Raw genomic sequence first — 25594 nt, forward strand, 5'->3', positions numbered from 1 at the left:
GTCTTTTTGTACTTTTCCTACAGTAGTGCGACTCCATTGAAGAAAACATATTAATATTATGTTCTTTGACAAAGTCAATATCAGCGACTTTGGTTTTATCGTTTTGTAGAGGACACTATTGTGGCAAAAGTCACTAACTGCCATTAGTGATTTTTTAACATACGATATTCCCTATAATATATTATATTATAACACATTGATCTTACTGGAAAAAGTCGTTAACTCCGTTAGTGAATTATCAGTTTTATATTTTTGGTACATGTCATTTAATGATTAATACCAATTTTAAATTACTATGTTCCGTTCAGTTTTGCAGTTAGTGACTTCTACAGATGAATAAACTGCCCACAGTAGACCACTAGATGTAGTTAAGTAAATTTCACACAAAATGTCAGTTAATGACTTTTCGCAGGGATACGACGATATACTCTTTTGCATGTACTTAACCTACCTTATCTTAATCTGACGATTTCGAGTTTTTCTAAGGATAGATTTTTTTTTCGGACCCCCCTAACGATTTCCCCTGTATTAAGAGCCAATATATGGTAGAGGTACATTTACAGGGTAGAAGGTTTCTCCCCATGTGATAATCTGACGCGCTCGAGTAACTGCAAAAATCCCCGCTTGGGCTCCCCTACCATATATGGAATTTATGGAAATAAAACGCAGATATCGAACACCTAGTTTATTAAATCTTGCCCAAGTATACTTTCGCTCCTAGAGCATCATCAGGGGCCTATGAAATAAGCAATTGAAGCAAAAGAAATAGTCGAAAAAACTTTGACAAAAAATCGAAGTTGATGTGAAATAAAAAATTACAATAAAGTAGACTTACTTCGTCAAATCAGGAAGGTATTTTAGCAGAATGTCGTAACATTTGTTTAGTAGGAGAGATGGCATGGAAAATTTACATATAACATACAACACACTCTGCACAAAGGACAAAACAGATTAAATATCATCCTTATTTGACGGTAGTGTTCAAGTGTCATTTTCACATTCATTCATTTGTTATTTATCACTTTAGGACTACCGTCAAATAAGGAGCTCTCATTGCTTGTTCAGAACAGTTCATAGTACAGGTTTTCATTAATATTTAATCTATTTTGTCCTGTGTCCAGTGTGTATTTTTTGTTATGTGTTAATTTGCAAGCCCATCTTTCTTACTAAACAAATGTTACGACATTCTGCTAGGATACCTTCCTGATGTGACAAAGTAAGTCTACGTTATTGTAATTTTTTATTTCACCTTCGATTTTTTGTCAACGTTTTTCCAACTATTTCTTTTGTTGCGATGGCGTTTTTTTGGCTTTTTTCAGACGCCCCTGATGATACTCTAGGAGCGAAAGTATACTTGTGCAAGATTTAATAAACAAGGTGCTCGATGTCTGCCTTTTATTTTCATAAATTACAAATGGAATTGCAATACAAATCAAATTATGGATGCCATTGAGGCATTATTTTGGGAATGTACATGTACCCTTCTGCCCCAGTTAGATTCTAGTCTTTATAAAATTCCAGAACGGTGAATTTTCCGCATTCCAGGTTAAAATATAACAAAATCCGCAATTTCCTTAATCCCTTATATATTTTTTCTGGTATTACTAAGACAACCGCTAACCTGAGATCAAAGACTTACACCACGCCAACGATTACTTACGTATCTCATTGAAATAGAACGGGAATTCTCCGGGAATGGAACAGTTGAGTCGGGCTTTGAGATAAGTGGCCCAGTTCTGCGATAAGATATTCTTTCCTCCGGTGTCCTTTTTGCAGACTCTAGCTACTCTGGAGTAAACGCTTTTGCCGCAGTTGATGTATTCCACGGCGGTTTCTCTGAAGAAGAACAAAACGTATTCACCGATATCGAAGGAGCCCACGAAGTTCGGTTCTGGAACAAAAAGAAATTCAAGTATTAGATACATAGGCGTGCTTCGGGAGAAATACAAGGGTACCAGAACATCATTGTTATATGGATTTATCAAAAATATTATAAGTAGGAATCAGTATTGATAAAGTAGGTCTCTAAATGAACTTATAATCAAAGAACTATTTTCAACGAAAACATTTCGTTTATAAATTCGCAAAAGTCTGTGTGTTATTGCGTTGCCGCTCCTGCAATACTCAGATCAGATTTATTGATGGATTCTTATGTAGTTTTTTCTTCTGAATCCAAATCTGAAAACGGCATTTCGATATTTCTAACCGTCTTCGAGATAATCGACCTCAAAGTCTAAAATGTGAAGTCACAATCGTTTTATTTTCTGCCGACACACTACACGTCCAGCTGAAATCGTTGGTAGTAAGTAGGCTAGTTATTTACATTTGAGTTTGACACTTCGTGAATGTCAAACTAAATTTTAAATTAAGTATTAATAAAACATCAATGACATTTGATAGTGAATTTAATTATTATATAAAATAAATAAGATGTTCAAAAATACAATTTGAGTATATTTTAAAAGCAATAATTTATTTAGTGTATATCATAAAGTATATATTTACTAGTATACGGCCTCCCCTTTATGATAAATGGACTGTTCCATTTGTTATGAAATTAAAATACAGGGTGTCCATAAATTCTACAGACAAACGAAGACAGGAGGTTCCTCAGATAATTTTAAGACAATTTAACCCAATTCATCTAGTCCGAAAATGCTTCCTAAAGAAGCTAGAGCTATTTGAATATGACGTCTGGTAATTAATTTTTCTTAAATATCTCCAGAACGCTTATATTTAGAAGAACGAAAATTGGTACACATATTTATCTTCCAGGGATAAATCGATTACATTAATTATTGCAAATTTCTAGTACCGGTCATAGGCGTCCGTTTGGGTAGGGCATTAGTTATATTATCGCATAACTTTTTTGTTTTCAATTTTTAAGCACTTTTGAGTCTGGATTATTAAAATGTAAGGTATTATAGTACTAAAAGGTACTCTTCCTTTAAGTCGATAGGATACACCGTTTTCTAGAAAAATCGATTTGAAAATTTTTCATTGTTTGAATATTTACATTTATCTATATTCCAGAGATGAATCGATTTTATTAATTGTGAATTTCTAGTACCGGTCATATGCGTCCGTTTTGGGTAGGTCAACGGTTATTTTATCGTATACCTTTCTTGTCTTTAATTTTTAAGAATTTTTGACACTAGATTATTAAATTATGAGGTATTCTAGAATTAAAAGTTACTCTTGCTTGAAGTTGGTAAAATACGCCGTTTTTTTTAATTCTCAAAAAAATTTTTAAATTTAGGAAACGAAAAATTTTCAAATCGATTTTTCTAGAAAACGGTGTGTCCTACCGACTTAAAGCAAGAGTACCTTTTAGTACTAGAATACCTCACAATTTATTAATCCAGTATCAAAAGTGCTTAAAAGTTAAAGACAAAAAAGTAATTAAGTAATAAATAAGTGAATTATAAAATCTCATGATACTATGACAAGATAAAACCTCTCATGATAAAATCTTTAAATATTATTACTTATTATCTTATTCCCGATGTAGACAAGTCCAAATACACAAAAATTATAATAATAGTTACCTATTTATGATTATAAATGTTAAAAGTACAATTTTAAGGCACGTATGTGAAAGTTTCTACTTTTATTTTTGTATATTCTAACAAATTTTAATAGTTTTTTTTCCTACAAATGTGTTAAAAATGCAATAATACAGTTTAAATAAAATTTTAAAAAACCTTTTAAACCACCTTTTTCAAATTGCGCAAGTTGCATTATTAATATTAATGTTAATTAATAAATGAAATATAAATATTTTGACGTTTCACAATTTGACAATTCACTTTTAACTGCAGTGCCTTAAAAATTTTGAAGCACTGGTGCTTTAAAGTCGCATTTTTAACGCTCTTATGGAGTGCTATAAATTGCATTTTTAACACGTTTGTAGAAAAATATATTTAAAAACACTAATATATTCTTTCCACACCTTTTTTGGACTGATACATACATAAATTAAAACATTTAGTAACTAACTCCATACTGCCTGTGTGCGCATGTGCGCAGATTATTAAAATTTCACCCTCAATGAAATCGCGCCTAAAGAAGTATAACTTCAAAAAAATTAGAGGGTCCTGTAGACCATTCAAATGATGTGCCACTCAACTACACTTGCTATTTAAAAAAAACTAGGGCCTGGTGGGGGGCAGGGAAAGGGGGACGAATTTTGCATGAAAATTCGTCCTCCCCCTCAATACAAATTGACATGTTTTTTTTTTAATTCTGAAAAAACTCTTGGTTTCTGAGTTACTAAGGTGGGGTCAAATTTTCGTTGAAACACTCTGTATATATAATGTTAGGAGATCTAGTTCAACAATTTTGTTTAAGACGATCCCGTATAACTAGATATACTGTTAATAAAATAGCCAAGTAACCATATTTTAAAATAAATATCGATAATTTTTAAAGGGCCTAGCCGGGTAAGATGGTGAAAAGTGCCCCCAGCTCGATTTAAATTCCATATAGGCCACTTTTTAGCACATATAGAGGAACTCACTTTCTGAAATTTTTAGCCCCCTAGGTGGTCACGTGACCCCCCTAGAGCCTAATTAGGCATTTTATGTTTATATTTTTTATCTCAGCCGCATCAAGAGCTAACCAAAAACTTTATTTAAAAAAGTTGTAAGTTTCAAAAAGATCTATATGAAAAAATTTTTTTTTATTTTTTGGCGGGAAATTAGAATTTTTAGAACAATTTTAAACTTTTAAATAACTCTGAAAAAAAAACTAAGACACTCGTTTTTACGAAAATCAATTATAATGTGTATTTTTGCACAATCTTTCACGCTGAATTTTTTCAGATTTTTAAAATAGGTGAAACGTACCTTTAAAAATAAAAAACCGCGTTTTTTTCGGTTTTTTTTTTCGTTTTTTGATACAATTTTATACATGTTTTTCAAAAAAGGTAACACTGTCACTAGAATAGGTAAAAACTGAAAAATAATTGGGGTTTGCTTAATAAAATTTTTTTGTAACGCCATCGATTTTCAAGATACAGGGCGTTGAAGAAAACAAAATTTTACACATTTTTTACGATTTTGCTGAAACTACTGGCAACATTGTAATAAAACTTGGCGGGATTTAAGAGGTAGTTATTATGCATGTTTTGACATACAATTAAGGATTTGATATTCATCATTGGCGCGCATAGGGGTAATGGTCTGAACTTTTTAAAGAATAAAGATAGTACGCCACTGACATATTTCAAATTAACAATGGTTTTTGAATTTCTCGTTCAATTTGTGACAAAAAATGTATCTTCTTATTTTTTCATCCGACGCGCCATTTTTATTCAAAAAATAAAAGTTCTTAACCCTTACAAAGTATTCGAACTTCTAGTACTTTCTACATCTACATAATAAACTCGTACATCCATTATTATCAAAATTAATTCGAATACTTTGGAAGCGTTAAGATATTTTATTTTTTGCAGCAAAACGGCGCGTCGTATGAAAAAATGAGAAGATAGATTTTTATTGAAAATTGAACGAGTAATTCAAAAATGATTGTTAATTTGAAATATGTCAGTGGCGTACTATCTTTTTTTCTTTGAAAAGTTCAGACCGTTACCCCTATGCGCGCCAATGATGAATATCAAATCCTTAGTTGTATGTCAAAACATGCACAATAACTACCTCTTAAAACCCGCCAAGTTTTATTACAATGTTGCCAGTAGTTTCGGCAAAATCGTAAAAAATATGTAAAATTTTGTTTTCTTCAACGCCCTGTATCATGAAAATGGATATCGTTACAAAAAAATTTTATTAAGCAAACCCCAATTATTTTTCAGTTTTTTACCTATTTTAGTGACGGTGTTAAATTTTTTGAAAAATATGTATAAAATTGTATCAAAAACCAAAAAAAAACCGAAAAAATGCGGTTTTTTATTTTTAAAGGTACGTTTCACCAATTTTAAAAATCTGAAAAAATTAAGGGTGAAAGATTGTTCAAAAATACACATTATAATTAATTTTCGTAAAAACGAGTGTCTTAGTTTTTTTTTCAGAGTTATTTAAAAGTTTAAAATTGTTCTAAAAATTCGAATTTCCCGCCAAAAAATAAAAAAAAAAATTTTCATCTAGATCTTTTTGAAACTTACAACTTTTTTAAATAAAGTTTTTGGCTAGCTCTTGATGCGGCTGAGAGAAAAAATAAAAACATAAAAAGCCTAATTAGGCTCTAGGGGGGTCACGTGACCACCTAGGGAGCTAAAAATTTCAGAAAGTGAGTTCCTCTATATGTGCTAAAAAGTGGCCTATATGGAATTTAAATTGGGTTGGGGGCACTTTTCACCATCTTACCCGGCTAGGCCCTTTGTTCTTTGTTCTGCCTTATTATTGCCCGGTTAAGCCCGACTGACATAAAAAGTTTGCGTTTCTTTTTCCTGAATACTTTTTCCAATACAAACCTGGGTTTGCGCAGTTTGCATTTGCATTTGCTAAATAGCTCCGTTTAAATACAATTGCCTTCCTCTCTTCCTCAAAATATTTTAAATTAAACTAGAATAGAAAACTATCCAAATTAATATGCCCCCGCCAATGAGGCACAGGCTCCTTTTTGCCAAAGGTAACTTGAAGCTGTGCCTTATTGGAAAAGGATGAATCGTATTTTTGAGAAATAAACATTTTATTGCATAGCTCTTTTATGTTACTGCGAGTTCTAGCAAAAACCTGGATGCCGTGAAAGGCTGAAAACGCTTTTCTAGACGTACCGAAATTGGATATGTGAGACATGTTTCGACATGTTAAACCAGAAATTACCGGTGAAGGATTTTACACTTAGTCACGAAATATTTGAAGCTATAAATTCCTCCCAAATCATAGCTCAAAACAAATTTTATAAATTTTATTACAATCTCTTTAATCAAGCAGTTTTTGACTACTTTCTTTTTTTTCGTTTATCTTTTGGACACTTTTACGTAATATTTTATATCATACAGAACAAGTAAAAACTTCGTTTGTACAGGGTGTCCCAAATTGGTATGTTCTGCAGTGTATACCGAAAACTAGAGGAGATAGAAAAAAAGTAGTTAGGATGTCATGACTTCTTTTTTCGTTAAAGTAACGATTGTCCAATCAAATCATCAATAGCTCCTCACATTATCGAGATACTGGGCGATTATTGAAAAATGTCGAAAACGACAGGGTTACAGATCTTCTGTATTAAGAAAAATTTTAAAAAACTTTATAGGAACTTTTGACAGATATATTATGGACGGATTCAGTGGCGTACAAAAAACTTTTTTAGGGGGTGTCGCTAAGGAAATATAAACCATACTTATGTTTTTTTAAATGGGACACCCTGTATATTTTGACATTTTTCGTTTACCTTTTTAATTCTCTTTCATCTGATATGACATATCATATATCTATTTTCAGTTGTTGGAGCTACCGTGCAAATAAATTGTTTATAGTTAACGTCAGGTTAAAGGCACTTAAAAATAAAACACTCGGTAACGTATTTTAACATTTTAATACTAGGGTACCAATCCTACACATTTTTATTTAGAAAAAATAAAATCAATCAACTTAAAAATAGGAATAACGAATTTACCAACAACAAAAAACTACTCAACTACAAGAATTAAGTTTACAAAAATAATAACTTTAACATGAACCAACAAACAACAATAATAAACAACGTAACAACTATAATTAATTTTACAAAAATATGAAAATTATAATAAATGTTCAAAATACTCCCAGTTTTGTTGTAATAATAATTGACACCTTTTTCTTACAGATCTTACACAATTGAGTATATGCAGTGCATATTATGCACTGGTTTTATTTTTCTAAATGCTTGATGAATGCTTTGCAATAATTCTTCCTTTGTGTTAAATTCAGTTTTATAAATGTTTTTTTAAAAATCCTTAAATAAAACAATCAGGAGGATTTAGTTCTGGTGAACGAGGGGGCCACCTAACAGGACCAATCCACCAATTATGAAATTTTTCATTTAAATAATTTCCAACGAATTCTGCATTATGGGCAGGTGCTCCATCTTGTCGGAACCAAAATATATTCCGATCAGCCAAATATTACTCATCAGAAATGTTATTTAAATTAGTTTCTAAGATGTTAGTTTATCGTCAAATACGTGATAAACTAATTTATTATGCTTGACAAAACAACTAACGTTAAAACCGAATCTGCCTTGCCTCCTGATCCCTTGAACTAAGTGGGAATTTGAGTCATTCCAATATAGTTCGTTGTGTCGGTTAAATATTCCTGCACTGGATATGCGAGCTTCATTGCTAAATATTACCTTTGAATAAAAATTTGGATTTTCATTACATTTTTCTATATACCATTCTGCAAATTGTATCCTTCTCAAATAATCGTTAGGATATCAATATCGTGCCAATTATTATTATTACAGCAAAACGGGGAGTATTTTGAACATTTATTATAATTTTCATATTTTTGTAAAATTAATTATAGTCGTTACGTTGTTTATTATTGTTGTTTGTTGGTTTATGTTAATGTTATTATTTTTGTAAAATTAATTCTTGTAGTTAAGTAGTTTTTGTTGTTGGTAAATTCGTTATTCCTATTTTTTAAGTTGATTGATTTTATTTTTGCTAAATAAAAATGTCAAGGATTGGTACCATAATATTAAAATGTTAAAATACGTTACCGAGTGTTTTATTTTTAAGTGCCTTTAACCTGACGTTAAACAATTTATTTGCACGGTAGCTCCAACAACTGAAAATAGGTATATGATATGTTATATCAGATGAAAAAAAATTAAAAAGGTAAACGAAAAATGTCAAAATATACAGGGTGTCCCATTTAAAAAAACATAAGTATGGTTTATATTTCCTTAACAAGACCCCCTAAAAAAGTTTTTTGTACGCCACTGAATCCGTCCATAATATATCTATCAAAAGTTCCTATAAAGTTTTTTAACATTTTTCTTAATAAAGAAGATCTGTAACCCTGTCGTTTTCGACATTTTTCAATAATCACCCAGTATCTCGATAATGTGAGGAGCTATTGATGATTTTATTGGGCAATCGTTACTTTAACGAAAAAAGAAGTCATGACATCTTAACTACTTTTTTTCTATCTCCTCTAGTTTTCGGTATACACTGCAAAACATATCAATTTGGGACACCCTGTACAATGGTATAAAACGTTTATTGAAAAACTATTAAAAAGTCATCCAAAAGGATTACTAGATGAAACTAGCAACCTTATAAAATAGAAATATGATTTACATGTTGATAATCTGATGTTAGTAGCGACTCTGAGTCCATGTTAAAAGATAAAAATTTATTAAGAGTGCTCAAGGGGCAACATGATTCACTGCTCAATAAGAACGTGTGGTTCTTGCCAGTTCAATGGTTGGTCTGTGTCCACTGACATGCATAAACATGTCAAAATCAGTACATTAAGGGCCAAATTTTCTTATTTCAGGGTATTTGGGGTCACTGAACATGAATATGCAATCAGAACTGACCTCCGAAGCACCTGGGTGCCCAGGGTTACTGCTAGGGTACGTCATCTAGAGTTTCGAGGGTTTGTTTTTGGCACTTAATTGATGCAAACAGATTACTCGAGATTACTGATATTGTGGAGCAGCAATGACAGAACAATTACATATCATTTAATTTCTATCCATTAAATAGATCAGTAAAGGTCGTTGTTATATCGTATCTTATACTTATACGAAATACTGAGAAATGCGATTCTCGATATGATTACCTGTACTCATATACAAGAGTAATCATAGTAATCAAAGTATCCTACTAATACTAATACAAAATATGTACTGAGAAATGCGATTCTCGATATGATTACCGGTCCTCAAATACAAAAGTAACAAAAATAATCAAAGTAACGAATACTGTAAATGATTACTTTATACAAAAGTGACGATTTGTAACGAATACTCGAAAGTAACTATAATCAACATCACACATTTTCAACCCCTAACTGGTTGGTCATGGTACAATGAACCGAATAATATATGAACGTCTACACGGGTTTCGAAATGGTAAATCAACATCTACACACAGCCATTCAGGGACTTCTAGAACGTATGGTCGAAAATCTAAAGAGCTAACTTCTGCTGAAATCTTTTTTATTTCAGCAGGTCTAATTATTTATGCAATGGGAAAGTCCAAAATAGCCTTAAAATGGTTTTTTTCATATCAACAAACCGAACACTTTCAGTGCATATACCAGAATTAGATTTAGTGGAATAATGGTTCTATGATGGTTCAGTTATTATTTCATCTGACTTTGTTCAAATACTTAGATACAACCAACTTCACACTTTTACATTTAAATAACTGGTTCAACACTAACTGATGTTTTTCTTATATTGAGAAATATATTTATTCTAATGAAAGTGCAGAATTGAAACTAATCAAAATGAAAAGAAACTGAAGATTTTGGAGTTGAAACTAGATTAACACTGCACTGTTCAGGTTCAGAAATCTCAAAATATTGCCATTGTTATGAATTTGTATTTCATAAGTTTGACTTTGGAGGCGTAAAAATAAATATAACTTTAAAAGCGAAGATTTTCATTAATAACACAATAAATATTCATAAATATCTACATATTGTTGCGTTAACAGGCATATAATAGTTATTTATGATATAAGTGTTAAAAGTACAATTTTAAGGCACGCATGTGATGGTTTGCAGAATGAGCAAAGCGAATTCTGCAATTCACATGAGTGCCTTAAAAATGTACTTTTGGCTTAATTGTTTACGGATGTTTTGAAGCATCTGGCAGACGTTTGTTAGTTTTTTAAAACGCGGTTGTGGATTTTTCGTTAAAATGCAAGAAAATATCGTAGAAAAAGATCAATTTCAAGATATAGAGGTAGCGGCCAGTCGAGCTATCCTGGATTTGTTGCCGAGGAAATCCAGAATGCAATATGATATCGCTTATAATAAATTTGAGAAATGGTGTGAAGCGAAAGGCGTTTCTGGGAAATATACTGAAAATGTATTTCTGGTGTATTTTGAGGAGAAAGCAAAGGTGTGGAAGACATCATCTCTGTGGTCGAATTATTCGATGATCAAATCTGTGCTACGTATAAATAAAAAATAAAATTTGACATTTCACTTTTAACTGCAGTGTCTTAAAAATTTTAAAGCACCCAGTGCTTTAAGTGACATTTTTAAGGCTCCTACTGAGTAACAAAAATTTCATTTTTAACACGTTTGTAGAAAAAGAGTGTTTTACAATCCCAATATCAACTGGACTATTTAAGACAGCTGGTTTTACTGTGTATGACTTAACAATTCAATCCTAACAATACATTATGCGAACAAGTTTTTGTTTGATAAATCTGAATAACCAGAGTGACAAGGAATCACGTGCTCCAAGTGAATCAAACCTTGTAACTACCGTGTACCAATAATGACTTCCTAACCCTGTATCGGTTGTCCTACATCATGTTCTGTACGAAGTCTGCTGTATCAGTTACGTCAATATAGATTACCATTACCTACATCGTCCTTTGATATTACCGAACCTAATCTCTTCTCCGAACCCCCATCCCCATCCGAGGAAAGATCCGTAAAAGTTCCTTATTGAAATTCGGCGCGTATTCCCCAACGTGTAACTGGAGACTGCCATTCAACAAATAATAAAACTGGAAATTGTATCAAATTTCAAAAACGTTAAACTAGGGCCTCTGTAGCTCGCCGAACCGGGGGATGAATCTTCGGCGGTGGAGACGACAAAAGCGACCTCTGCGAGGGCGGTTTGTAATTATCTGCACCCCAGTAACCGCACAATGTGAAGCGGTGTGTTTCGCGTAATGACGTTAAGACCTATTGCCCGGTAATATTGAGTTTAATGTTCGAAAAAAATCTTAATTAACTACTTTTTTTATCTGATACCACAGCTTATTAACTTTGATGGTTATACCAGTCGGTGTATATTGTACTTAATAGCTTCTTCTTCGCACAGCACCATACGCTGAAGCTGTAAAGAGGATCATCATTAAACTTATACAGGGTGTCCAGAAACTCTACCGACAAACGAAGACAGGAGATTCCTTAGATAATTTTAAGACAATTTAACTCAATTCACCTAGTTCGAAAATGCTTCTTAAGGGAGCTAGAGCTCTTTGAAGATGGCGTCATGAAATTAATTTTTCTTAAATACCTCCAGAACGCTTCTATTTAGAAAAACGAAAATTGGTATGCGTATTTACTTTTCAGAGATGAATCGATTCCATCCATTGCAAATTTCTAGTACCGGTCATAGGCGTCCGTTTTGGGTAGAGCAACGGGTATTTTATCGCATTACTTTTTTGTCCTTAACTTTTATGCATTTCTGACACCTGATTATTAAATTGTGAGGTATTCTAGTACTAAAAGGTACTCTTGCTTTAAGTCGGTAGGACAAACCTTTTTGTAGAAAAATCGATTTGAAAGTTTTTCGTTTTTGGAATTTGAAAAAAAATTGAAAGAACTTTTCAACAAAAAACGAAGTATTTTACCAACATAAAGTAAGAGTAACTTTTAGTACTCGAATACCTCATAATTTAATAATCTAATGTCAAAAATGCTCAAAAATTCAAGACAAGAAAGGTATGCTATAAAATAACTGTTGACCTACCCAAAACAAACGCCTATGACCACTACTAGAAATTCGCAATTAATGAAATCGATTTATCTCTGGAATATAAATAAATGTACCAGTTTTCTTATTTCTGGACAGTTTTTTTTTAATTTTTTTTTTAATTCATAAAGCGAAAAATTTTCAAATCGATTTTTCTAGAAAACGGTGTGTCCTACCGATTTAAAACAAGAGTACCTTTTAGTACAAGAATACTTCACAATTTAATATTCCAGTCTCAGAAATGCATAAAAGTTAAAGATAAAAAAGTTATGCGATAAAATAACCGTTGCCCTACCTAAAACGGACGCCTATGATCGGTACTAGAAATTTGCAATAGATGGATTAGATTTATATCTTGAAGATAAATACGCGTACCAATTTTTGTTTTTCTAAATAGAAGCATTCTGGAGGTATTTAAGAATAACTAATTACAAGACGCCATCTTCAAAGAGCTCTAGCTCCCTTAGGAAGCATTTTCGGACTAAGTGAATTGGGTTAAATTATCTTAAAATTATCTGAAGAATCTCCTGTCTTCGTTTGTCGGTAGAGTTTCTGGACACCCTGTATGTAATCGATTCGTTGGAAAGAAGCATATAGAGGAGATAGTCAATAAAGAAAATAACACTAATAACTAGACTAAGATATGTTAAGTAGCAGAGTTATACTTATACATAGGCGAAGTAACGAAGCACTAAAAAGCCCAAAACCTAGGAATTTTGTGCAGTAAGATGAATCATCATGCAGCTTTTTGCATTCGATTCGAGAGAGTTTCAAGCAATTTTGTGAACTAAATTGATCTCTGGCAAAAATGTTTGTGCATAAGAAAATGCATTTTCAAAGTGCATTTCGAAGAGATGGAAAATGAAAAATTTAGAACTTAGGAAATATTGACGGAAATGAGTTCAATTTTTATATTTGGGGGTTTTGGAGGTCACTGAACACGAATTTTCATGACGGCGATGGTCTCCGAGGTACCTGGTGCCCAGGGTGGACCTCGTCGCCTGGGACGACCGAATAATTCGCGAAATGAAGATTGGAGCGAAAAACTGAAAAGTACATGTTTAATATTTTCCAAAAATCTATCGACCAACATTAAACACGGCCCCCCACTCCGCCCCCTGTAGGTGGGGTGGTGGTAACTTTAAAATCTTAAATAGAAACCCCCCATTTGTTATTGCAGATTTAGATTGGTTACGTAAAAATAAGGAACTTTTATTCTAAACATTTTTTAGAATTGTGGATAGATTGCGCTATAATCAGAAAAAACGATTTATCGTGATACCATAGGTGAATTATAGAACCGGTCTAATATCTCGAGAAATACACCTCCAAATAAAAATCAAAAAATACGTGTTTAATATTTTTTAATAACCTATCGAATAACATCAAACAGGACCCTCCACTCCACCCCCTGGAGGGGAGGGGGTAACTTTAAAATCAAAAAGGAATACCCATGTTTTATTGCAGATTTGGATTCCTCATGAAAAAATAAGTAACATTTATTCGAAATCTTTTTCAGGATTGTTGATAGATGGCGCTAATAAATAGTGTTTTTCCGATTATAGCGCCATTTATCCATGATTCGAAAAAATGTGTCGAATAAAAGTTACTTATTTTTACGTAAGGAATTCAAATCTGCAATAAAAATGGGAGCTCCCATTTAAGATTTTAAAGTTACCCCCCACCCCACCTTCAGAGGATGAAGTGTTGAGTCGTCTTTGATGTTATTCTATAGGTTCTTGAAACATATTAAACACGTATTTTTTGGTTTTTTAATTGGAAGTGTATTTCTCGAGATATTAGACCGATTCTATAATTTACCTATGGTATCACGATAAATCATTTTTTCCGATTATAGCGCCATCTATCCACAATTCAAAAAAATGTCTCGAATAAAAGTTGCTTATTTTTACGTAAGCAATCCAAATCTGTAATAACAAATATGGGGTTTCCATTTAAGATTTGAAAGTTACCACCCCACGTCCAGGGGGTGGAGTGGTGGGTCGTGTTTATTGTCATTCGATAGATTTTTGAAAAATATGAAACACATATTTTCCAATTTTTCGCTCCAATCTTCATTTCACGAATTATTCGATCGTCCCGCGAATTATTCGATCGTCCCAGGCGACGAGTTCCACCAGATACCAGGCACTTCGGAGACCATGGCCATTATGAAATTCGTGTTTAGTGACCTCCAAACCCCCAAGTATAAAAATTAATCTCATTTCCGTCAATATTTCCTAAGTTCTAAATTTTTCATTTTCCATCTCTTCGACATGCACTTTGAAAATGCATTTTCTTATGCACAAAAATTTTTGCCGGAGATCAATTTAGTTCACAAAATTGCTTGAAACTCTCTCGAATCGAATGCAAAAAATTGCATGACAATTCATCTTACTGCACAAAATTCCTAGGTTTAATGCTTCATTGTCTCGCCTAACAATAATTATATATAGAACCATTTTACTCCAAAAATATTCTTCTGAAATTGTTTCATGGGATTGTTTCTATTCACGATTTACCAGTTACTGTCACATATTACATTACTTGTCATAAAATACTTTTATTACTGGGAAAATCTTAAAACAATACCCTAGAAAAATCATAATAAAGCTGGCATATCTTATAAATGCCTGTTTTAAATCAAGATATATTCCCAAGATATTAGCACGTGGTCCTTAAACCTAAAAAGTAACCAAATACAGTACCATCGTAAAGGACGATTTCCTTACTATCTACCTGTAACTTCGACGCTATACGAGAAGTTATAGCTGAAAAGGCTGAAACCTCTCATAGACACCAAGGCTTTAATTCCGTCACACTAGTTTGAGTTTTGAGAAAGTCATTCAACAATTGACCAAGTCCATATGATAACGGATATAATAGAGAGGTCACTAGAAGAAAAGAAATAATACTTAGACATCATATTATGCCGATACAGCAAAATATTTGGGTATTACATTAAACACTTAGGCTACGCTGGACGGCTCATATTAGAAAGAAAAGAGAACAGCTCAACATCAACTATACATTAAAAAGGTATTTGCTATTGAGAAGAGAATTCACCTTGTGAATCCAGCTGTGGGGTTGTACTAATAAGAGTAATTTAGACTTCATCCAGGGATTCCAAATCAAACTGCTAAGGAGCATTGTCAACGCTCCTTGGTATTATAACGCCAGATTTTATAAGAAAATCTGGCCCTTAATATACGGGGTTTTGTGGTCACTGAAGACGAATAAGCAATTATAAACAACCCCCGAAGCACCTGGTGCCCAGAGTTACTGCTAGACACGTCATCTGGAGTTTCGATGGTTTTCTGCACTTAGATGATGCCTTTAGTTTACGTGGAGGTTTTTGCGATCGCTGAACACGAATACGCCATCAGACCCGACCCCCAGAGCACCTGGTGCCCAGGGTCATTGCTGAGGCACATCATCTTCTGGAGTTTTGCGGGTTTTCGTTACTAAATTGATAAAAACAGATTACTCGGGGGGTTTTTGGGGTTGCTGAATACGAATATGACATCATATAGGAACGGTGACCTCCATAGTGACCTGGAAATGGATACCTGTTAGTAAGATTATTGAAAAATTTGCCAAGAACCATGAACAATGACTTTTTCAATACGTCAATGTTGAGGCCCACCAGCTCCTCTACTACACGGATCTGGCTTGGAGACTCAACAGGAACAAACCCTTCGAGTTAGTTAGATAAAAAGTAGACTATAGTGCATGTGATAAAAAGAGTAACTCAATTTTCCTTGCTTTGTTGGGTACCGCTTTAAAGCTAATAAAAGTGATAGGTGATTAAAAAAAATATCTTTACAATAAGTGCTTTCTGGAGGTATGTTGCATCTGCTAGGTGTAGACTTTTCTTCTTCATGTAGATTTAGGAAATGCTCTTTGTTTATACTCTATAGTGGCTTACTTTTACTGTCTCTAACAAGTTTTCTTTGAGCATTCTTCGAATTAATAAAAACTTAAATAATTTAGGTAGTGCTCTGATATATATTGTAAATTACTAGTTGCTCTTTGTTTGTAAATTTATATAAACTCATACTTTTATCTTTACATTGACTGTACTATAAAAACACTGCGTAGAAGTTGCGTGAGCCGGTAAACACATCAGTTAAAACGCGCGGAAAATTTTTCCGCGTGAGTTGAGTTTTCATCAAAATTTTCATTCGATAATTTATGTACATTCGAATTTTCACGTGCATAAAAAGGCTTTCACGGCGCGTGGGCACGGAAATGAGTATATTTGATTAGTGATAATCGGTACACAAAAAGTCTTTGAAACGACGCACAACTGGCGCAGTCGGGGCGGCATCTAAACTTGTTTTTCTGTTTTAATCTGGTTAAGAATAAGAGTTCAATGAGAGGGAAACATAAAATATACAGTGAATTTAAAGCTTGTATAGTCTTTAAACATTCAGATTGGATATAGCGACTGGCGAACTTTCCTGTTTTTTTTTTGTTTTCTGACCTTGTTTTGGAACCTTTAGCTACGTAATTGTAGTAGTAGTAATATGTAGGAGGGACGTGTAGTGTATGTGTTGAGCAAATGTCTTGCTAATTAGTAAAGTTGACTTCGTTGTCTTTACAAAGAGATACTTATTGAATCCGAACGTTTGCGGTCCCTCAGGTGACTCTTCTTATTTGTTTTCTTTAATTTATACCGTTTACGTCTAATCTGCGTTCCGCAATCACTTTGCAGTGTGGGCAGCATATCCCAATATAAAACTTATGGAACCTTGCAGCTCAGTGTTGCCGGTTTTAAGCAGACGAACTTAAAGGTCCGTCTAAATAGAATATTCCAGAAGTCCAAAACATGTTGATTAGAAAATCTGTGGGTTTTATTATTTTTAAATAATTCATAGATAGGTACTATGAAAGACATTTATACGATATTAAAGATATATCTTTTGAATATTAATTATAATTAGCCTGTGATTAATATTATATTTAATAGTTATTTATCATATAAGTGTTAAAAGTACAATCTTAAGGCACGCATGTGAAAGTTTGCAGAATGAGCGAAGCGAATTCTGCGATTCACATGAGTGCCTTAAAAATGTACTTTTTGACACGTGTACTTTGTACGCACGTAAGAAGTTATACTTCTATTATATGATTTCAACGAAATAAATATACTTTCAACCGGTTATTTGTATTTAAAGATTAGGTAAACTAATTTTTACTTACTACTTTCCAAAAATTTTTATTAAAACAATACTAAAGATAAAAAAAAGTTAGATTCGACTCACAATTCGAACCAGGGACCTCTCGATCTCCGGTCGAACGCGCTACCACCGAGCTAAACTTCCTTTGCTTTGACAGCTTACACGATTTCTCATACATACTGACAAATCTAATAGACCAAGTGAGGTATAAAAATACTTTAAAATTTATTTAATATAAATATTAATATCTCTTGGCAACACTGTTCTTCATAAGAGTTGGTACTGAAAGGTGACCGTGGAACGCAGATTAGGTATACATGTAGCATAGTCTGATAAAGTACATGTTGATAACAAATTTAATGGAAGTATATTTCTCCCATGGAAAAATGTTAACGCATCGATTAATATGATATTATTAGAATATAAATATGGCGATATACCTTTTAAGAATAAAAGCGAATGTGCAAAAATAAAAAGATCTGAAGCAGTGGCTTCCAAAATTATATGACCTTTCGCTCATCTTCCAGAAAAAATATTGGCTTGATTGGCTATGAGGTTGATAATCTTTAAAAGAATGATTTCATAATTCCAAGAGTTGAAAAAATATAGTAACTATTAAAGATTCATGAAAATTTAATTTATTAAAAACTTGGTTAAGTTATTAAAGACACTCATTTAAAATAGGCAAAATCTAAAGATTATGTATTCTAAACATTACATTAGATGTAAATATCTAACGTCAAAACTACTTACTCTATCACACTGAGACAAAAGGGTGATATTTACATATAGGGCAGTCAATGAGGGTATGTGGCTCTGAATTCCATCCTACTATATCGATTTACATGATATTTTCAGAGTAAGTAGGGATTAGCCCAAGAAACAAAGTCTACCCTATGCCGATGTGTGCTTTTGTCTTGGAAGCGGTTCCCACCACTTCTCGGGGGTGGAAAATTTTTTGCTTAAATAACTACCGAAGTTGCTAGAGAACCTAATACTAAGCAAAAACTGTTCTATAATTTTTTTTTCGAAAACTCAAACATTTTTTGGTTATTCCTGATTGAAAATTGGCCATTTTTATGTGTATAATGCTACCAATATCTTTTATTGTGCTTAAAAAGACCTTTAAAATAAGCAATATTAAATGTCGATTACATTCAAACTATGCGAGATAAACTGTAAAAAATTTGATGACTAACGTATTTTAAGAAAAAAATGAGTAGTATATTTAACCCCTCATCCACAAGAATTAAATGCATCGTTTTCCTTCTACAATACATTTAACTATAGTGTTCTTTTTATGTTAAAAAAGTTGGGCGGGTTTAAAATGAACGGTTTTAAAAAAAATAAGATCAAATTATTGAGCGCATTTTTAAATTTTCTTAAAAAATTTCCTATTTCTCCATGTAACTCGAAAATGATAAGAGATGCCAAAAAAAGATGCCATACAAAAATGTAGGTTTCTTCTAGATAAACATTTTGATTTTATTTTTTATAACAGTATCTCTTATCATTTTCAAGTTACATGGAGAAAAAGGAAAATTCTTAAGAAAATTTAAATATGCGCTCTATAATTTGATCTTATTTTTTTCAAAAACCATTCACTTTAAACCCGCTCAACTTTGTGATCATAAAAATAAGACTGTAGTAAAATGTATTGTAAAAGGAAAACGATGCATTTAAATTCTTGTGGATGAGGAGTTAAATATACTTCTCAATTTTTTTCTTAAAATTCGTTAGTCATCAATTTTTTGCAGCATCTCTCGCTTAGTTTGAATGTAATCAACATTTAATATTGCTTATTTGAAAGGACTTTTCAAGCACAATAAAAGGTATTTGTAGCATTATACACCTAAAATCGACCGTTTCTCTGTTATTTCAAGTTAAACACACTGATTTGAGCATGCACCAAAAAAAAAACTCTTTTTAACTACCATATCTCTTTTTGTGTTATAACTAGAAGATTGAAGAAGGAACGAATCTCTTTGTTTTTTATGAGCTACAAAAATGTTTTATATATTTTTTTAGTTAGATGCATTGTTTTTAAGGTATTCGCAAAAAAACCGTTTAAATAGGTATTATATTTCAATGAAAATGACCAATTTTCAACCACGAATAACTCAAAAAGTATTGAGTTTTCGAAAAAAATTATAGAACAGTTTTTGCTTAGAATTAGGTTCTCTAGCAACTTCCGTAGTTGTTTAACCAAAAAATTTTCCACCCCCGAGAAGGGGTGGGAACCGCCCCCAAGACAAAAGCACACATCGGCATAGGGTAGACTTTGAATAAGGAGATATTTTCAGGCTATTCCTAAAATTTCCTTAAAATCCATGCAGTAAAATAGAATTCGGAGGTAATAACCTGTTCTTGCTCTCATTGACTGCCCTAATAAAAAGTAACGAATAATAAAAAAAAGTGAAATGATTATTAGGACAGTAGCGTAGACTGTGAGGGGGAAAAAGTAAGTATTCTGACATGTGTAAACTGTTTGTCAAGTTTGAACAAACAATATTGGAAGGTGTTAAAACAATGGGCTAAAATCATATAGAATATAACACTGTATCTCGGTAAGGAGGAATATTTTATTTAAGAAGCTGGCTTGGATGATAGAGGACCTACGAATTATTTACATATTATAATCACATTGATAGTAATTAAGTGGATAACTGGTTGAAAGAGCCAATCTCGATAGGTAAAGGAGTGAGACAAGCATGCATGCTGTCATCGTTGTTATTTAGTATATTACATTAATCTGAAAATATCTTCATTGCATAAATGCTGGAAGAGAGAAGAAGAGAGCGTATGCGGTAGTTAATTTAGAAAACGTAAATGCAGAATGAGGCATTGGTGGAGAAGATACAGTTGAAAGCATATTGAAAGGAAAAGTTGTGTTCCCTGAAGTCAACATTTCTATAATTTTGTTATTACCTATTGGGAAAAGTTTTTATAGTTACGTGTTATATACAAGATGTCTCGGAAAATAGTGCGTTCCTTAAAAATATAGGTAGAGGGCACCATGTAAAACAAAAAACTCTTATAACATTTTTTTTCTAAATGGTACCGTTTGACAAAAAAATTAAAATACGTTTTGGTATGCAAATTAAAATCTGGCAACTCTGTGAGGTACGAAAATTTAAATGTAGACAGTCCCATGTTTAGTAAACAGATAGTTTGGAAGAATCCTGTTTAGTGTCAATGCCTAAAATGTTTTCGAATCGTGAGTCCATTACCTATTATGTTGATTATTTATGGCAAATCACTAAATGGAGAGACATACTATAATTTCTTTCAAAATATGTTGCCGGTATCTCTCGTCGTATGAATGCATGTGTTCGTGAAAGTGGGTTACTTTGAACATTTATTGGGTATAATAATTATTTTCCAGTAAGTACAACTTTCTGGTGTATTTAATTTCCACTGTAAGCTATGTTAAAGCCCTCAGCATTCAACACATTTAAAGCTTACTTAATAAATAATACTAGTTTAGTTAAAAGATGTGTTTTTATGTTAAAAGATGTATAATTCGATTAAAATTATGCAATAGGTATATCAATATATTGAAAAAAAAATTATAGTAAAGAAATTAATAATAAAAAACAAATAATAGTAAATACATAAGTACTATTAGGTTGGATTATTTTAAATATGTACCGTAAATCACACACGAGCTCTTATTATCTGTTATTTTATTATTCCGTAGTGCATACGATGTTGCCAGGATATTTAAATTTCTAAACATTAAAATACAGTTATATGGAAAACAATGTAACTTTTTTTTGAAAACGGTTAATTTTAGAGAAAAATGGTATTAAACTTTTTTGTTCTAAATTGTGTATTATATCCATACCTTAAAGGAACGCACTAGTTTCCGGGACACCCTGTATATTCTCACCCTCTTTTTAAAGTACTAAACCAGCCATAAAGAAAACTACATACAATTTGCCAGATTTCTCTTATTGTTGCATCATCGTGCATCTCTTATCTGGCTCGGCAAGAACTCGTTGTTCGGGGCGCGTAAAAAAATGTTCTAATTTAGTGGCAATTTCCATTTTTATGAAGTTGCCGTTTGAAATAATTTGCATAAATAAGGAAGACGTCTCTAAAAACCTCGAATAACACCGATCTGTACCTCTCGGCGGGCAAAATACACGGACTACGGCATAATATCTATGTAAATGTGGCCTAAAATGAAGAGCCTTGCGAAATTATAGAGTAACTTTTCCGGAAAGTGTCTGATATAAAAAATTTGTAACTTGTTACGTGTTTTGTTTGGCAGACGAAATGGCGCTCGAAATGAATGTTTTCAATTCATGGAGGACGGAAAATTAGCAAGGGATTTCTCTTTTTAATTTCCATTGTTTGCACAAGTTTATTATTGAAACATAATTATACTTTGAATCGATTAAATTATTAAATCTATCGTCTCTGTGTCAAGTAAATATTCAAAATATACGGTAAAATCTATAATTTTAAATAAATGTTCGGAATCCACTATTTTAAAACGTTTTTATATACTTGGCTTGGTCTTTGTCACTATCTTCACAAATTTTGTAATCCATTTTCTATGTTTCCTAGTTTCTATGTTTCACATAGTTCTATGTTTCCTAGGCACCTGAAATTTTTAGAATAACTCGGAACTAGCTAACAATGCTAGGATGCTAGTTTTCACAATCATAGACTTGTCAGGATGACACGTTCCACAATTAAAACTTCCCCGTTCCAGTGTTCCCATGCATCAAAGTTTGTCCGACTAGATACTGTTAAGCTATTAACAAATTTTCAGCTTGCTATTAATCAACTTTTTTTGGAACACGAGATCCAGGCCTACATGTGAGCGAGATAAGACGAACTTTAAACGAAATGAAAAACGGGAAAGCCGCAGGACCTGGAAACATCCTCATTGAATTAATAAGATAAATGTCTAAGGTACATTCCATGTCAAATCACTCAGGCAAAAAATTTTGGATCTCCGATTTGTCTGAAAATTGGTATATAGCTTCTGCGGGACGTAAAAATAAGATATTTAAGGTCAAAAAATCTTATTCTTTTTTTCTCAAAATGTTATTTTATGCGATTTTACAGTGATTTGGTGTTTATTTATACAAATCTGCATTTTCTGTCGTAAAGTATCAATGAAAAACATAATATTTTAATAGAAAGGGCTCAAAAATGTCATTATATGGCATTATAACAAGTTATTTTGAATCAAAACAAGTTTTTGATCAAATTTTATAGTGTAAAAAACGTTAAAATTTTAATTTTAAAATTTTTACATTTTCCTCCATTCCCAAAATACATCATCATCGATTTGGCTGAAAATTTGCCCACAGATAGCCAAAAGATAGGACTTTAAGTGGTTAGAAGGATTTGAATTATATTACAATACCAAAAAAGTTACATCCAGTAATATCAGACTCAAAAGTATATATTAGTCCAGTCGCGATAGCATTTGACCTTGAATGCCGAGCTGCCCAAAATTTTATTTTTCTGATCTTTAGGGGAGTCAATAGTAGCCTAAATTTAAAATCACGAATGAATTCCTCCGTTACGTTAGCCGCCATCTTGATTTTAAAGGAGAACCTGTTTTGCTCAATATTTCCGCCATTTTCACTTTTCGACAAAAATGGTAGGAACTGAAATTGTTCCAAATAAATCGTATTTACAATTATTACAATTCTTTTTAACAATTTTTGTCGTGAGGTCGATATTTTCGAGTTAATTGTACTTACAGTAGACGCCTATATTTTTGACTATAATATTGCATGTAACTTTTTTGGTATTGTAATATAATTCAAATCCTTCTCACCGCTTAAAGTCCTATGTTTTGTCTATCTGTGGGCAAATTTTCAGCCAAATCGATTATGATGTATTTTGGGAATGGAGAAAAATGTAAAAAACGGTATTTTAACGTTTTCTACACTATAAAATTTGATCAAAAGCTTGTTTTGAATCAAAGTAACTTGTTATAATGCCATATAATGACATTTTTGAGTCCCTTCTATTAAAATATTATGTTTTCCATTGATACTTTACGATAGAAAATGCAAATTTGTATAAATAAACACCAAATCACTGTAAAATCGCATAAAATAACATTTTGAGAAAAAAAGAAGAAGAAGATTTTTTTGACCTTAAATATCTTATTTTTAAGTCCCGCAGAAGCTATATACCAATTTTCAGACAAATCGGAGGTGCAAAATTTTTTTTGCTCCAAAATTGAGTGATTTGAAATGGAATGACCCCTAATCAAACATGAGATATTCCAAAAGATTGGAACTTAGCGTATGTAAGCTTTATCCACAAAAAAGGAGAAGACAAAAAGAAATGTAAAGATTGCAGAGGTATAAGCGTTAGTAGTTCATTAGAGAGGTGTACGGTCGATTGATAAAAAAAACAAATCGAAAACCAACATGAGAAAAGAGAAAATAGAGTGGATTCCGTGCTGGTACATCTTGTGTTGATAATATATTTTTGCACTTCAACAAATCACAGAGAAAAGAACAGCCAGAAATTTACCAACTCATTAAGTGTTGTCATTAATGGCTGTCATAAAGACAGCCATTACTTTTTTTCTTCTGAAGCTAGTTTACGAACAAAAATCAGAATTTACAAGTCGTTTTTAGAACAATTTTGAAATACGGATCTGAATGTTCGCAAATGACGATGAAAGAGAAGAAAAAACTGGAAGTGGTCGAAATGGACTATTTAAGAAGAGCGTGTCTAATATCCAGACTTGATCATATCCCAAATGAAGAAATAAGAAGGACAGGAAGGATTTACAATACCGTAGATATAATAAACTTACGTGCATAGAAATCGGCCCACTTAAAAATTTGGTCATTTTTGATGTCTCGTATTTCCTAAACCTGTTGGCCGATTTAAGTGATTTTTTTAATATAGCCTGATTCCTTAACAATCTCGCTGTAATAATATTGTTGCTAATCAGGTAAACGTTTATTGTATACCGGGTGTACGAATCAAATTGTGTTTTTTTCTCAAAGTTCGCATCACCCTGTACAATATTATAGCGTTTATAAAATACTAAAATTAAAACCCAGCTACAACTTCAGGTTTTCTTAATATTCTGTTTTTTTATTCATAGGTATGTTTTCAAATGTTTTGCTTCCGAGATACGGGATGTTGAATTTTTTCTTACAAACTGACGATTTATTTACTTCTCTAAAACCAGTCGATATATGCAAATGAAATTTGGTAGGTTTTAAGAGATAGTTATTGCCGATTTTTTGACATAAAATTAAGAATTTTATATTCATCGTTAGCGTACATACGGGTAATATGATCGGTGATATTATCCGTATGCGCGCTAATGGTGAGTATTAAATTCTTAATTGTATGTCAAAAAATGTGCAATAACTTCGTCTTAAAACTCACCACATTTCATTTGCATATCTCAACCGGATTTAAAAAAATCGTCAGTTTGTAAGAAAAAATTCAACATCCCGTATATCGGAAACGAAACATTTGCGGACATACGTTTATAAAGCCAACTGTCATTATTTTTTCATGCAGAATTACCCCTTAAAGTTTGTCGCACTTATTTAGAAATACCGTGTATTGATGAAGAACATGTCTAGTTGTTAAAGTACCTAACATTTTAATTATCCAACAGAAACGAATGAATCAAAAAACAGAATATAAAGAAAACCTGAACCTGTAGTTGGATTTTAATTTCAGTATTTTATAAATGCTAGAATATCCACAGTGTGTGCGAACTTTGAGAAAAAAACACAGTTTGATTCGTACACCCGGTATACAATAAAAATTTACCTGTT

The 25594-nt window shown here is 32.3% G+C and overlaps 1 protein-coding gene across 1 annotated transcript in view; it reads right to left on the reverse strand.

The window, feature by feature from the left end:
• LOC126879222 (semaphorin-2A) overlaps positions 1 to 25594 on the reverse strand; it is a 687031-nt gene that overhangs the window by 14884 nt on the left and 646553 nt on the right. The window contains exon 6 of the mRNA XM_050642279.1: positions 1661 to 1891. Within this exon, the coding sequence (XP_050498236.1) occupies positions 1661 to 1891 (231 nt within the window). The remainder of the gene's footprint in view (positions 1 to 1660; positions 1892 to 25594) is intronic.

The sequence above is a fragment of the Diabrotica virgifera genome, chromosome 1, assembly GCF_917563875.1.
Source record: "Diabrotica virgifera virgifera chromosome 1, PGI_DIABVI_V3a".
Classification (NCBI taxonomy): domain Eukaryota; kingdom Metazoa; phylum Arthropoda; class Insecta; order Coleoptera; family Chrysomelidae; genus Diabrotica; species Diabrotica virgifera.